Genomic DNA, 12,131 nt, shown 5'->3' with positions numbered 1-12,131 from the left:
GACACCTCTTTGAGCTCCTAGGCAAGGATTTGGGAAGTTTCCATGCACTGTCAATCTATCCCTGCTTTGCAGAATAGGCTTCTGAGACTCAACTATGTTAGTGACTTATCCCAAATCTCCCTGCCACAAGTGGCACTGCTGGGGTCCTCTGATGCCCATTCTCATTGCCTGTCCAGTGCAGCCGGCCCAACTTGATGGAGGAGCAACAAAGATCAAAATATTTCTAAATAAGTAAATAAGGAGTGTTAAAGTGCTTTGTAAGCGGAAAGCACTACACAAGTATAAAAGGTTATTCTGTGGCTCAGGATCCTGAGACAATGCTTTTTCCTGAGTTTTGTTCAAAGGGGTTGGCGGTTATTTTATTGTTATTATTGTTGTATTTCAAGGATGAAGAGAGAGTAGAATACAAGGGGATTTCAGGATATGATGGAGAATGCATATTATTTTTTTGCAGGGTTTTAACGTTATTGATACATACTGTTTGTATTTATGGTGTGCATGTGATATTTGATACATGCATAGGCATACAATGTGTGGTGATCAAATCAAAGTTAATTGGGCTGTCATAAACATTTATAGTTTCTTTGTGTTGAGAATATTCCAAATCTTATAGCTATTTTGAAATGTACAACAAATTATTGACAACTATAGTCACCGTACTGTGCTAGTGAACCCTAGAACTTATTTCTTCTACCCACCTGTAATTTTGTACTCACTGACCAACTTCTCTTCATTTTCCCCCTCCTTTCCCCCTTCTCAGCCTCTGGTAACTCTCCTTCTACTCTCTACCTCTAGAGAACCTGCCCACATGTAAGTGAGAGGAGAGATGCATGTTGTATTTTGTTCTGGGCTTGGTTTAAAGCAGGTAACTATTATCCATAGACACAGCACAGCAATCATGACTATTAACATGGTTCTCTATATCTACATCTACATAACAGATACTGGATTTTATGGTTATTGTGTTCAATCATTATTTTATTTTGTAGTATTTCATAAACAATATATTTTAAATATATATTAGAAGGACTTTGACCTTGGTTTCTCCCTGCTCTTTTCCATTTTCATTTTCTCCCAGACCCCGACTGTACTCTCAGTCATCTGAAATAGGTTCTGTGGGACTTCCTGAGCTCAGAGCTTACACTCATGGATAATAAGGAAGACAACTAGGTAATGCACAGCCTTGGGCTGTCATTCAGCAATAATTTAGGACAGGCGTTTGCTAGAGTAGCGAAGGTCAGGCGACTTGCTCTGTCTAGAGGAGTTTCTGTTTTTGGCAGCTTGGTCCAGAGTGCCTTGGTAAATATTGATGTAAGAACATATGAATGTCGTGTAGTTTATGACATGGTTATACCTGAGAAGGAGCTAAGTCTACCAGTGCAAGCAAGTGAATGACATAATTAGGGTCTTATTAGGCTCCAGCCATAGATGTAGGTCTCCTTTCTCTCCCTGCAACAAGCCAAACCTAAGGGTGTTGCACTTGTTTCCTCTGCCCAGAGCACTGTTCCCCCAGCTCTTCAGAGTCACCTTAAGTATTACTTGCCTTTAGGTCTTTCCTGGCCGTCCTATTTGAAGTAGCCTTGCCCTTCCCCTCCACCCAAACATGGCATCACCACTTTTATTTCCTCCATTGTACTTGTCATGCTAGGAAATTGTCTTAGTGGTTTGCCTTGTCCATTGCCTGTTGGCTTCACTGGCCAGCAAGCCTCTTGGAGAGAGACAGCACTGGCCTTGTCCCTTATAGCATCCCCGCTGCCTAGCACATGGTGCACATCCACAGATGCTTGTTGGACAAATGAATCACGCTATAACTATTGGTCAAATAGAATGGATAGCACCCGAACTTTATTAAAGTTATTGAATCATTTTACAAAAACATTCATATTTAGTGAAATATAAGATAAAAATGTTAGGTAAAATATGGCTATAAGATATATAAAAAGAAATTGAACATTTAAAAGTATGTAATAGCATAGGTCGTTGGGAATTTTTAGAATTCAGGGTCTCTAGTTGTTTGGTCAACTTATGATGATAGTCTTGGCTTAAACTGGTTGTCTCATTGGCAAAATATTTGTATTTATCACTAGAGCAAAGGGATGGAAGAGCGAAAAGTTTTCTAATTTCAGAGACACCACAAAGATACACCTTTAGTAAAATGTGTGTTTATTTAAATATACATCTTAAAACATCTAAAAAGGTGACATTTTAGAACCCCTGAGGTACATTTTTTATCTTGTAGGAAAAAGCATCATTTCTAAAAACCCTGTGATAAAGTATTTGATCCATTATGAGGTTGTTCTAGAAGGGTGAGGCATGACCTTGCGTTTGGTTTTATTTTTGTGTGCACCCACTTCTTGAGTTGTTGCACCTTGAGTTATATAGTTACAAGCAGCTGCCCTTAAGGCCTAGATGGGTAGAATCCTGCCAAGCTAAGGCTGCTTGTGCTGGACTGTTTCTCATTGTAACAGCACCTAGATCACTGTAGCAAAAGTTGGAGGCAGGGGGGGATTGTGCTTTGTTGTTTGTTATTACTTCATGATTTTAAGTCACCTGAAGTTGTAAATGTCCATCAAGGTGCAAGGAAGTGTAATTTTGTAAGCAGAATGAAAAATCACATGCTTATGCCAGTGTTCAAGGAGTCACTTGGAAATAGAAATGATCTCTAGGTTTGGGACATGAAGTGCGGTATTTCCAAAAAAAAGGGGGTTGAGCAAAGACAGCCTTGAGCTCCTTGGTATGCAGCTCCTGTAGCTTTTCAGAACTGGCCTCTGGACTAATAATTGGCTTTTTAGCTCAAACAGCTTCTCCGTCTTTAAAAGATGTGGATTGAGTCCAATTTAGTTCATTAGTTAATTGGTTGACCATCTGCATTGTGTAATGCAGTGTGATGCCAGCTAGAACGGGCACAACCTGCCTTCAGGTAGCTTTAGTAGGGCGGCCAGGAAAGGCCACAGCATTTGGTCAGTGCTTCCTCTGTGCAAGTTGTTTGCTGATATTTTTCTGTAGTTTTCCTTAAACTTTAAATTGATTGCAGGGTCCTCAGCAGTTTTCAAAGTTTTCTGCACACAGGAGTGTTTTTATTAACACTTTTAATTAACCAACTAATGGATACATTCCTCCCCCCCCCCCCCCCCACAGCACTCTGAGCCTCCCCTCACACATCCTGGCCTTGGCATCTGCGTGAACCTGCACAGAGGGTCCTGCCAGGCCGTGAATCTGCACTAGTTTTCCTAATGAGGGCATTATTTGCTTTTTAGCCTGCCCCTTGTTTATAAAATATGCCAAGAGAACTAAACAACCCGCTGTTCCCAGTCCTTATTTACTTGTCCAAACCAAATGTTTATGTCCTTGAATACTAAACTTGAAGAAAAAGGATTCCTCCTCGTGGGAAAGCTATGATCACTGAGTTTTTTCTAAACTGAAGTTGGAGGCCCGCTTTTTAGTAAACATTCAACTTATCAGTGACTTTAGGAACAATTTAGATTCAGTTCCTTTGCCCTGGAGTGTCTGGCGGGGGAGGGCTCTACAATCCTGTTCTCTAATTATCTTCCTAAGATACCTCCCAGCACAGGTGCAGCATTCTGAGCGTGCCTTGGTCCAAAACCATAATTGAACATAACCTTGGACCTGAGGGTGTAAAAAGGAGAGGAAAGGAAAAAAGTAGTTGGCAGGAACCGGGTGGGTGGTTTTGTTTGGTCACCTGTGCTTTGTTGCGCTGGCTTCAAGCATCCCTGGCTTTGGCCAGCCTGCTGGAGAGCCGGGTTGGTGCTGGGGCAGGACTTCTCAGCCTCAGCAGCAGGTTCCGGATCACCTGGGGAGCCTCCAGAACAGAGGCTATTCCCCCCCTCCCCCTTGTGGCTCAGAACCTGGCACCTGTGTTTTATGGATGCTGACCAGGTGAGTGTGATAGAACCAGGTTCCAGGTCTGTCCACGATTTTTTGTTCTCATTTTGTTCCTCTCCAGGAACAAAGGTTTCCCCATGTGCATCTGACTTGAATCACATTATTTATCTTCTGGCAAGTTTTGTGCTGAACACACACTTGCCACCTTTCCTTGTTTCTTTTTCCACAGAGGAGAAACATTTCCTTGTTACCTTTGCCAGATTACTTAGGAGAAGAGTGTAAATTGAAGCCATTTATCTTGAAATGTGCTGCAGGGGCACATTGTTTATACAAGTGAAAGAAATTGTAACAGGGTTATTTGGTCTGGTTTGCAAGGAAAAGGTGTCTCAAATTTTCCTTCCCCCTCTCCCCTTTATGCACATGGCTTATTAGAATGCACACAAAGCATGTGTCCATTAGGTTTGCGGATATGACAGGCAGGACAGCCGTTAATGGGCTTAGTGAGTATTTTTTATGTTTATTATTGGTAAAGTTAACGGTGCTGTTAATAATTAAGTGAATGTTTGCTCTGAACTTTCATTGAGAAAAATATAAAAAAATAATAAAATAAGTGAAGAAGCAATATTAAATAAGATGTATAAAATGTATTCAAAGTCTTAAAAAAATGTATTCAAAGTCTTAAAAAAAAAGAAAAAATAAATAAAGTAAACGTTACTCCTCAAACATCAGCCAGTTTCAGGACCAGAGATCATTTATTGTATGTCCTCTGTTAGCGATCTCAGATAGAACATGGATTTGCAGGGATTGTGCTCTTCTAATGGAAACCTGTACATGTTTGCCAGTTGGTGGACGAGTAAGTCGTGAATTAAATTATACTCGCCAGAAGATTGGAGAAGAGGCTATGTTTAATCCTCAACTCATGATACAGACCCCGAAAGAAGAAGGTGCTAACGTCTTGACCACAGAAGCACTCCTACAACACCTGGACTCGGCGCTCCAGGCCAGCCGAGTGCATGTGTACATGTACAACAGGTAAGACGACTGAGTCCACCTGTGCATGTGTAGCAGGTAAGGTGATGGGAAGAGCCTGTTGGTTTAAGCCCCTTTATTTTAGTAAATAAACTTTCCCTGGAAATGCACCTGGAGTGTTAGTTCAAATAGTTTTCTAATGAAAAAAAATTTTCACCTTGATTTGTTTCTAGAGTTTAGTAATGAAGCAAGTGCATTACTTTATATTGTATTTTCAGTAAGTATCTTGGCACTATCCCCAAATGAGTAAGATCCTGATCCACTAACATGTTTCATTGCTTGAGATATTTTTTTTCCAAATTGAATATTTTGTTAATACTGGAGTTATCTTTGTTGCTTGAGATATTTTTGGAGCAATTACATTTTGAATTGCCTTTAGTCAACTTACAGTACAAGAAAAAAGAAGCTGCCTGTCAATACTTTATATTCACAGTTGTTATGTGTCACAAAGCAAATAAGGGGTTGAGCCATTCGGGGAATTCTGCTGCTGACAGATGGAATAGGGTAGATCCACACACACCTTTTGAAAAAGTCCCCTTTTAGCATCATATAGCTAAGTTAACAATGCTGTGAGTAGAGTAAAAGATTAGGGAAAGTTCTGGAACAAAACGTAAATCTTTTTTCTTATGCATCTAAACAATCAGTTATTTGAGGGACCACCGCACGTCCATTGTAGTACCCCTGCATTTAGAACAGGGTTGGCGGTCAGTTTGTTGGTATATTGCCCTGCCGGTGTGCAGAGAGCATTGGAGGGAAGCAGGGACCGACCCAGTGCAGTTTGGCAGAATTTGCAAGTGGTGTCCCTGTGAGGAGCCTGGAAATGCATGTCCTGGGGCCACTGTAGGCATGCATGTTCTTAATGTAGTAGTGAGCCCTTCTTCTGAGGGGGCTTGCTACCTGAACGCTGCAGGAAAAGATGTGAGGGTCTGCACAGTGAAATTACACTATTCTCAAGCCGAGATGGACCCAGAGACATTTTATGCATTGGAATGAACTTGAAGAACATGTAGTTCAACCCATTCCATATTTTAGGTGAGAAAACTGGAATAAAACTAATTAGAGCATTTGTCCAGGTTTGTACAGTTAATAAGTGAAAGAGACAGGTTTCAAACCCTTTTTCTGGCTCCAGTCTAGTAGTTTTTCTAATACACAACCATGTCTTTCTTAAGCAAGCATAAATAAGAGTTAGTCGATCAGGCTGGGCGCGGTGGCTCACGCTTGTAATCCTAGCATTCTGGGAGGCCGAGGCGGGAGGATTGCTCAAGGTCAGGAGTTCAAAACCAGCCTGAGCAAGAGCGAGACCCCGTCTCTACTATAAATAGAAAGAAATTAATTAGCTAACTAAGATATATATACAAAAAATTAGCCGGGCATGGTGGCGCATGCCTGTAGTCCCAGCTACTCGGGAGGCTGAGGCAGTAGGATCGCTTGAGCCCAGGAGTTTGAGGTTGCTGTGAGCTAGGCTGATGCCACGGCACTCACTCTAGCCTGGGCAACAAAGTGAGACTCTGTCTCAAAAAAAAAAAAAAGAGTTAGTCGATCAAGTGATATTAATTGAAAACCTACTCATGCTAGGTATTCTATGTTGATGCAATGTGAAATTAAAATATAAATATGTGCATGGATGGGAGGAGGGATGGAGCAGTGGATGGATGGGTAACTTAGGCCCTGCTGTCAGGGGGAGGAATCAGTACAGATGGGCATGCACAAAGCCAAATGCAGGCAGTCCCCACTGCAGGTGCTCCAGGTATCAATAGAGCTGACCAGCCAGTGCTCTGGAGTTCAGGACAAAAGGGTCATTTTTGACAGAGCTTAGCAGGAAGGTGACATTTCAACAGGGTGCTTAGAGACAGATAGGAAGGTTCTAGGAGGAGGCACAGGGGAGAGGGCAAAGTCCAGAAAGCTCCTTTGGGTGAAGACAGGCCTCCCTTAGGATACTAATAAAATAGGGCAGTTTGGCGGGAGGGGTGGGGGGTGGGGTAGTGGTGGTGGTATTTTTTATATTTTTCCTTCTGGATTTTTCATTTCTATCCCTTCTAAATTTCCTCTTTTTTTAAGTTAGATTTATCTCCCTAACACACTTAGAAAGGCATGGGCTTACATGACACTCTTCTAGAGATAATAAAACTCCAAATTAATTCTTGATCCATGTATTTAATATCATTTCTATAAGACATAGGAATAAAGAGACTGTGAAGTGGGAATTCAACCTACCCGCCAAATGTTGTTTATAACTTTCGTAGTTGAGTAGGAAAGTTCATTTTGAACAGTACCTATTAATAAGAATATGATCTGCCAATAAAATAGTCAGTAATATCTCCCTACCTGAATATATATCAATACATTACAAACCTCACTAATTTAGTCCCAACCTATTTTGAATTTGTGATAATTCAACTGGGCTGCCCTGAAGTTGTTTAATGTATGTAGAAAAGCAGATTAATGGTGTAAACAAGATTATTGGGAGAACACTTAAGAAAACAAGACTTTTCAAGTACTTTGGTAGCATTCATTTACATAAACACCCCACATGTTAATTACGATTGAGTATTATCTATTCATTAAAGCAAGCTTGCTGGGTCTCTACTTGGCAAAAGCCCTGCTCGTTTTGACAGATGCTTAAAAGTGATCGAAATTGCGGTTCTTTTTATATGTTCTATGGTTCTGATTTTGCACTAATTTCCTTACTTTATTACAATGAGAAATTGTCATCTCTACTTTTCATTTTAATAGGCAGTGGAAATTGGAACATTTGTGTTACAAATCAGGAGAACTTATCACAGAAACGGGTTACATGGATCAGGTATATTTTCTTGTTTGCAAAAATATTTCAAACACCCCAGTGGTATATGTTAGCCTAATGCTTGGCCTTTTTTTTTTTTTAAACTTTGACAGATAATAGAATATCTTTACCCTTGTTTAATTATTACACCTTTGGACTGCTTCTGGGAAGGGGCGAAGTTACAGTCTGGGACAGCATACCTCCTGTAAGTGTGTGATCATATTTTCTGACATCTGTGATTTTTAAACTCTAGGACTCAGTGTTTCTGATGTTGCTTATCATTGTTTATTCTATTTCAGTTGTGAACAAGAAATAAAAAACATTGAAATTCCATGTGCATTTTTTGAGTGAATAATGGGGGGGAGAGGGGATTTCAGCAGAATGTTTTTCCTCTTTTCAAAAAAAAAGTTCTGTAGGCATCATTAAATTTCATTCACTTTTACCAACCTATTTATATGCAAATAAAATGCAAATTATAGTAGAGTTTGTGTGATTTTTAACTCTTTAAAATGTTTGTAGTTTTGCAGACTAGGCACTTACACTTTTAACTTATTTTTTTTAAGGAGAGAATTTACTAGTGGGTGCATGTCAGAACTAAATATTTTGAGTTAAAGTTCAGGATTTTCTTGTGAAGCAAAATGGTAACCTTTCTTTGGATCACATTAATGGCACTTAAGGGGGAAATCCTCTATCTCTGAAGGCCCTGATATGGGATGCTTCACAGTTTAGCAGTTAGATATTACATATACCGCAGCATTGAAAGAATAATTGTTAATCAGCATAGACATTTTCAGTTAATCATGCAAGAGTTAATGCTTGGGTTATTGTTTCCGTCCTGGCTTGTACATATCTGCAAAAGCAATTTGCAGTAGCCATCCCTTGACCTTCACTGTACGGTTTTAGATGGGAAATAAGGGGTTTTGTGTTTTCTGGTTGGAAGATTCTGAATAATGACTTCAGCCTGGTTAAGCAGCTACAGTGTGGTTTGAACCACATAACAGGCAGCCAAAAGCCTTTCTGGTCTGTCAACAGCGCAAATTCAAAAGTGAGTGGGGGGGGGGAAGTGGCTGTGATGGCGGTGATGGCAGAGGCCACAGGGGGCTTGCCCACTCCATTGCCAGGCTGTCAGAGAGAACTCATAAGTATGGGATTGTTAATGGCAGCAGAGATCAAATATTTTGATTGATGACATTTACAAAGCATTTATTAGCCTGGCAAGTGCTAATTTGACATTGTGATTCCACTTTTTCTTTTTTAATCTCAGTCTTCTGCCTGGGACCCATTGGCTAATTTTGTTTCCATATGTTAAATAGACAATATTGGCAATGAAAGAGTCTCTGATACCTTCATTAATGTTTGCGCCCTCTGCTTACCGTCTTCAGTTATAAATTATTTCCCTGACTTAAGTTTGCATACAGATAGATATGCTAGAAAGGAGCATTCATTTATTTTTTTTTAAGCCAGAGTCCCAGAATTGTGGCATTACCAAAAGCCTTTTGTGATACAGAAGGAATACATGCAGTCTTGTTACTTTACTGTGAGTTTGGAAGCCTCTTTTCATGGTCTCATGTCCTGATTTCTTTCGCAGAGGTAAACCTCCTTTGCGGTGGACAAACTTTGACCCTTTGGAATTCCTAGAAGAGTTAAAGAAAATACACTATCAAGTGGACAGCTGGGAGGAAATGCTGAATAAGGCTGAAGTTGGTCATGGTTACATGGACCGTCCCTGCCTCAACCCAGCCGATCCAGACTGCCCCGTCACAGCCCCCAACAAAAATTCAACCAAAGTGAGTACAGTGATGGGTGGGGAAGGGGCACAGAGAATGTTCTCTTCTTTGTGTGTGTAGTTTTTTGTTTTTTTGCTTCCATTCATAGTTCTCTTTATTATTTTCATTTTTAAGATTTCATTCTCCACATCCTTTTTTGTCTATAGAATTAAGTTTGTTTATAGAGCTAAATTTTGCTGTGAGATTTGCCATCCGCCTCTCATTAGCTGTGTTATTAATGTTCACTCTGAAGCAAACAAGCCCTTAATGCACTGGATTTTAACAAGGCATGTGACCTGCCTACTAATTCCCGTAATTATGTGCCTGTCTTTTTATTTTAGCCTCTTGATATGGCCCTTGTTTTGAATGGTGGATGTCATGGATTATCTAGGAAGTATATGCACTGGCAGGAGGAACTGATTGTGGGTGGCACAGTCAAGAACGGCACGGGAAAGCTGGTCAGGTAAGCTGACGCAGAACATTCCTAGCCGTCTGTTTTCCCTCCTTTCCTGGAAAACCACTTCCCTTCTGGCATCTGCAAGTGTATTTGTATTAGTACTTAAGCTGTTATCCTAGTTAGCCGACTGGTGTAATCGAATATTAGGAAATACTAGCAGACCAGACCAGCTTGAAAAAGCACCTTAAGGGGAACTTTTCAACAATGGATTTGTCATTTTCATCAAGACTAGTAATTATTGAGTTGAAGGTTTTAGGAGATCCTGCCCCATTATACGGAGGAAGAGTGAAGTTGGCAGGGACACTGGTCATAGTGTATAGATGTAGATGATGTGAGCTGAACATTGTCACATACTGTGGAAGGAAGAGACTAAGAACTAAAGGCTAACAAGAATTATCCTTTGTGCACTTACGGGCTCTGGTCAGTTGAGTGTCAGGCGTTTCATCTGAGATTTCTCCCTCGGGAAAGCCAACGTCTGAGATTTCTGCACAGCGAGTGTGCACTACTGAGCACACTGTATCTGGTCAAGCTATCTACCCTTCTACCCTTCCTGTCCCATGGAATAGAAACTGAGAAAGGAAATTGCCTATTAATTTAATTTTGGGGTATATCTGTAAAAGGTTGTAAGGTTACACCTTTAATATGGTACATCAATCTATTAAATAAAATAACCATCCTGGTCTCCTTTTAATGGAAACATGTGCTCACAGAGGAGAGAATTGCTGTGAGAGAGTTAGGGGTGCTCCTTTGGCATTTTTTACACAGTGAAAACTGCTTCCTGGTAATGTTGATGTTGTGCCTTCCCACCCACCCCCTCAACCCCACCACAGCGCCCACGCCCTGCAGACCATGTTCCAGTTGATGACCCCCAAGCAAATGTACGAGCACTTCAAGGGGTACGAGTATGTCTCACACATCAACTGGAACGAGGACAAGGCAGCAGCCATCCTGGAGGCTTGGCAGAGGACATATGTGGAGGTAAGCCCACCTTGGAACCTGGGTGCGAGCTCGCTGGTTGCTCAGTTCTTCATGTTCATCATTATTTAAAACATTTTTTCCATTAGATTTATTTTCAAAACAGATTGCAATTCTGGGAACTTGATGGAATGAAAATGTTTTCCCTTTCCTTGATATTGAAAATCCTAGGATAATATCTAAGAGACACTGGTTCTAATTGGGATGCCCTGAAACATGTTTAGGAACCAATTGTGAACCCCAGAGCTGAGGCATAACAGTGTTTAAGAAAACACTTGGTTAGTGAGCAAAGGTGTCTGGAAAACATTAGCAAGGCATAGAATCTGTTCACAGCTGCAGCCCCCTTGGTCAGGTCATGTGACAGGAGCTGGCCTTTGTTTCCCAAGCAGTGACCTCTGCTGAGTTGCATGTGACCTTTTAAAAGTGGCCAGCAAATGAATGGGGTGGGGGAGGAGAGTGCCTGCAAGAATGAGTTGTTTTGGATTAGAGGGGGACTGATGGGACCGCAAGTCAGTTGTGGAGTTATGGAGAAGCAAACAGCAGTCTTGGACTTGGAGTAAATACAGCACCGGGAGGGAACTCCAGTTACACTGGCTCACGACAGCACCCAGTCTCATTGCCCTAACCCAGAGTCGTTTAATGTTTGTCCAAGGTCTGCTCCCTTCCCTTCACCTGAATCGTGTAGAACTTTTTTTTAATGCATCAGAAACAAAGTAGGGGTGGGATGTGTTACCTGAGGTCTGTGCTGTTGAAGCTTGTGGAAGCTTTAATTCCATTTGGGAATTTAGCCTTATGTTGTGACCACAGGTGGTTCATCAAAGCGTTGCACAGAACTCCACTCAGAAGGTGCTTTCCTTCACCACTACGACCCTGGATGACATCCTAAAATCCTTCTCTGACGTCAGTGTCATCCGAGTGGCCAGCGGCTACTTACTGATGGTAATGATCAAGTCTGTCCTCCTGGGCGGTTGGGTTTTTTTTTTTTTTTTTTTTTTTAAGTTTTTAATCTTTCCATGACCGCGCCTGCTTTTTTAACCGCTTTTAACATACACGTGCACCCAAGACAGAGAGAGCTCGGCTTCATAACGGTTTAAAAAGTGGTCATATGAAGTGGTTTTCCCCATTTGCGGTTCGCCCATCTGACTCGTATCATTTTGTGTGATGTCCTTAATGTAAAGTTTTGTTGTTGTTGGATTTCATAAGTTCTACCTTTTGATGTGGGGTGATGGGGGGGAAACATTAGAATCATTACACATTCTAATGTTTGGCTTTTGTTTTG

General features: G+C 41.1%; 1 protein-coding gene across 5 annotated transcripts in view; it reads left to right on the top strand.

Moving 5' to 3' along the window:
- Window positions 1-12,131, top strand: part of PTCH1 (patched 1) — a 61,232-nt gene that overhangs the window by 17,427 nt on the left and 31,674 nt on the right. For 4 of the 5 annotated variants that reach the window (XM_076008554.1, XM_012748196.3, XM_076008557.1 and 1 more), the window contains 7 exons: window positions 4,686-4,875; window positions 7,606-7,675; window positions 7,768-7,859; window positions 9,243-9,441; window positions 9,762-9,883; window positions 10,708-10,855; window positions 11,660-11,791. In XM_076008554.1, the coding sequence (XP_075864669.1) occupies window positions 4,686-4,875; window positions 7,606-7,675; window positions 7,768-7,859; window positions 9,243-9,441; window positions 9,762-9,883; window positions 10,708-10,855; window positions 11,660-11,791 (953 nt within the window). Of the gene's footprint in view, window positions 1-4,644; window positions 4,876-7,605; window positions 7,676-7,767; window positions 7,860-9,242; window positions 9,442-9,761; window positions 9,884-10,707; window positions 10,856-11,659; window positions 11,792-12,131 lie in introns of all 5 variants that reach the window. The other variant, XM_076008555.1, reaches the window with a different exon arrangement.

Source organism: Microcebus murinus, chromosome 12 (assembly GCF_040939455.1).
Source record: "Microcebus murinus isolate Inina chromosome 12, M.murinus_Inina_mat1.0, whole genome shotgun sequence".
Taxonomy (NCBI): Eukaryota; Metazoa; Chordata; class Mammalia; order Primates; family Cheirogaleidae; genus Microcebus; species Microcebus murinus.
The sequence above is the reverse complement of the archived record's forward strand: the minus strand, read 5'-3'. Positions and strand labels throughout refer to the sequence as shown.